The sequence below is a fragment of the Colobus angolensis genome, unplaced genomic scaffold (assembly GCF_000951035.1).
Source record: "Colobus angolensis palliatus isolate OR3802 unplaced genomic scaffold, Cang.pa_1.0 Scaffold77, whole genome shotgun sequence".
Lineage (NCBI taxonomy): Eukaryota > Metazoa > Chordata > Mammalia > Primates > Cercopithecidae > Colobus > Colobus angolensis.
Window position 1 is genome coordinate 3,463,643 of NW_012121487.1, and position 1,512 is coordinate 3,465,154.

A 1,512-nucleotide genomic window follows, 5' to 3' on the forward strand; every position below is an offset into this window, starting at 1 on the left:
TTTTTTGCGTACACTCAAACCAATCAGCACACACACCCCCATTTTGAGCCCATCAAAGCCCCGGACCCAGCCACAATGGGAGAGAAACCACCTAACTTGAGAGACCACTCTCCTTTCCCCTCCCCATTAAGAGTTGTTTCATCGCTCAATAAAATTCTCTCCGACCCTCTTCACCCTTTGAACTGTCAGCATAACTTCATTCTTCTTGGATGCATGACAAGAACTCGGAAACTGCTGAATGTGGGTACAAGCTGAAACACAGGCAGCCTGGGGCATGCCTCAGCCCAGCCAAGGGCTGAGCCACTGTGCAAGCCAGGCGTGGCCAGGTGGGCCGAGTGGGCAGGGTACCTCCAGCAGCAAGCCCGGGGCGCGAGGCCTGGGTAGGGAGCATCGCTGGCTGCAGAGGTCCCCGGCTGGCAAAATGTCTGAGAAAAATCCTGCATCGAGATCTTGTCATTAAAAAAAAAAAAAATGCACCAAAGGGCATCATTCCTATTCAACAACAAACTGGTCCCTCCTGAGACAACCATCACTACCAGTTTTTTTGTTTGTTTGAAACAGTCTCGCTCTGTTGGCCAGGCTGGAGTGCAGTGGCACGATCTTGGCTCACTGCAACCTCCGCCTCCTGGGCTCAAGCAATTCTCCTGCCTCAGCCTCCCAAGTAGCTGGAATTATAGGCATGTGCGACCAAGTCTGGCTAATTTTTGTATTTTATAGTAGAGATGGGGTTTCACCATGTTGGCCAGGCTGGTCTCAAACTCCTGACCTCAAGTGATCTGCCCGCTGTGGTCTCCCAAAGTGCTGGGATTACAGGAGTGAGCCACCATGCCCAGCCATCCACAGATTTTCACTGTGCTCCTGTGTCAGCCGCTCCAGGTCTTTCAAGTACATTTGGCTGGTCTTCCAGATCGTCACAGTGTGATCTGACGATGTCCAGTCTCATGTAATTCTCGGGCTTGACTAAGCTTCGGAAAACCTGGAGGCATCGCTCTTTTAGGGTATATGCTGGCAGTGTGATGTTGGCAAAAACAGGCTGTCCATCAACACTGGAACATGGCGTAAACAATTCAGTTTGGTTAACCATAAGTTTATTGTGTGTCTTTGCATCTCTGAAGAGCCATGGGTGGCTTCGGAAATTGTGGATGCAGAAGTCCCTGCCAGGCAGCAGCTCTTCATAGCAGTTGAGCCACACAGGCAGCACGATGCGTGGGCTGCGGTTGCAAATGACCAGGGAGAGCTCAGGCGAGTTTATGGAGCGCAGCACAGGCCATGCTGCTCCAGCCGCCATCTCCTCCTCGGCGCCCGACTCTTCCTGGCAGTACTCTTCTGGGCCTGCCTCTTGGGTGCCCGCCTTGGCCTCTAACTCCCCCCCGTTCCCCGCTCTCCAGGGCCTTGCCTCCGAAGCCTTGACAACTCGGGCCTGCCCATACCAGTTCTTAAAGAAACTACTGCCGGGCGCGGTGGCTCAAGCCTATAATCCCAGCACTTTGGGAGGCCGAGACGGGCGGATCA

General features: G+C 53.5%; 1 protein-coding gene across 1 annotated transcript; it reads right to left on the reverse strand.

The window, feature by feature from the left end:
- Positions 1–807: 807 nt before the first annotated feature.
- Positions 808–1,448, reverse strand: VHLL (von Hippel-Lindau tumor suppressor-like). Its single transcript, XM_011928512.1, is given in 2 exon segments — positions 808–885; positions 887–1,448. Coding segments are annotated over 2 exon segments (480 nt in total). The 5' UTR covers positions 1,289–1,448.
- Between the last annotated feature and the right edge of the window lie 64 nt (positions 1,449–1,512).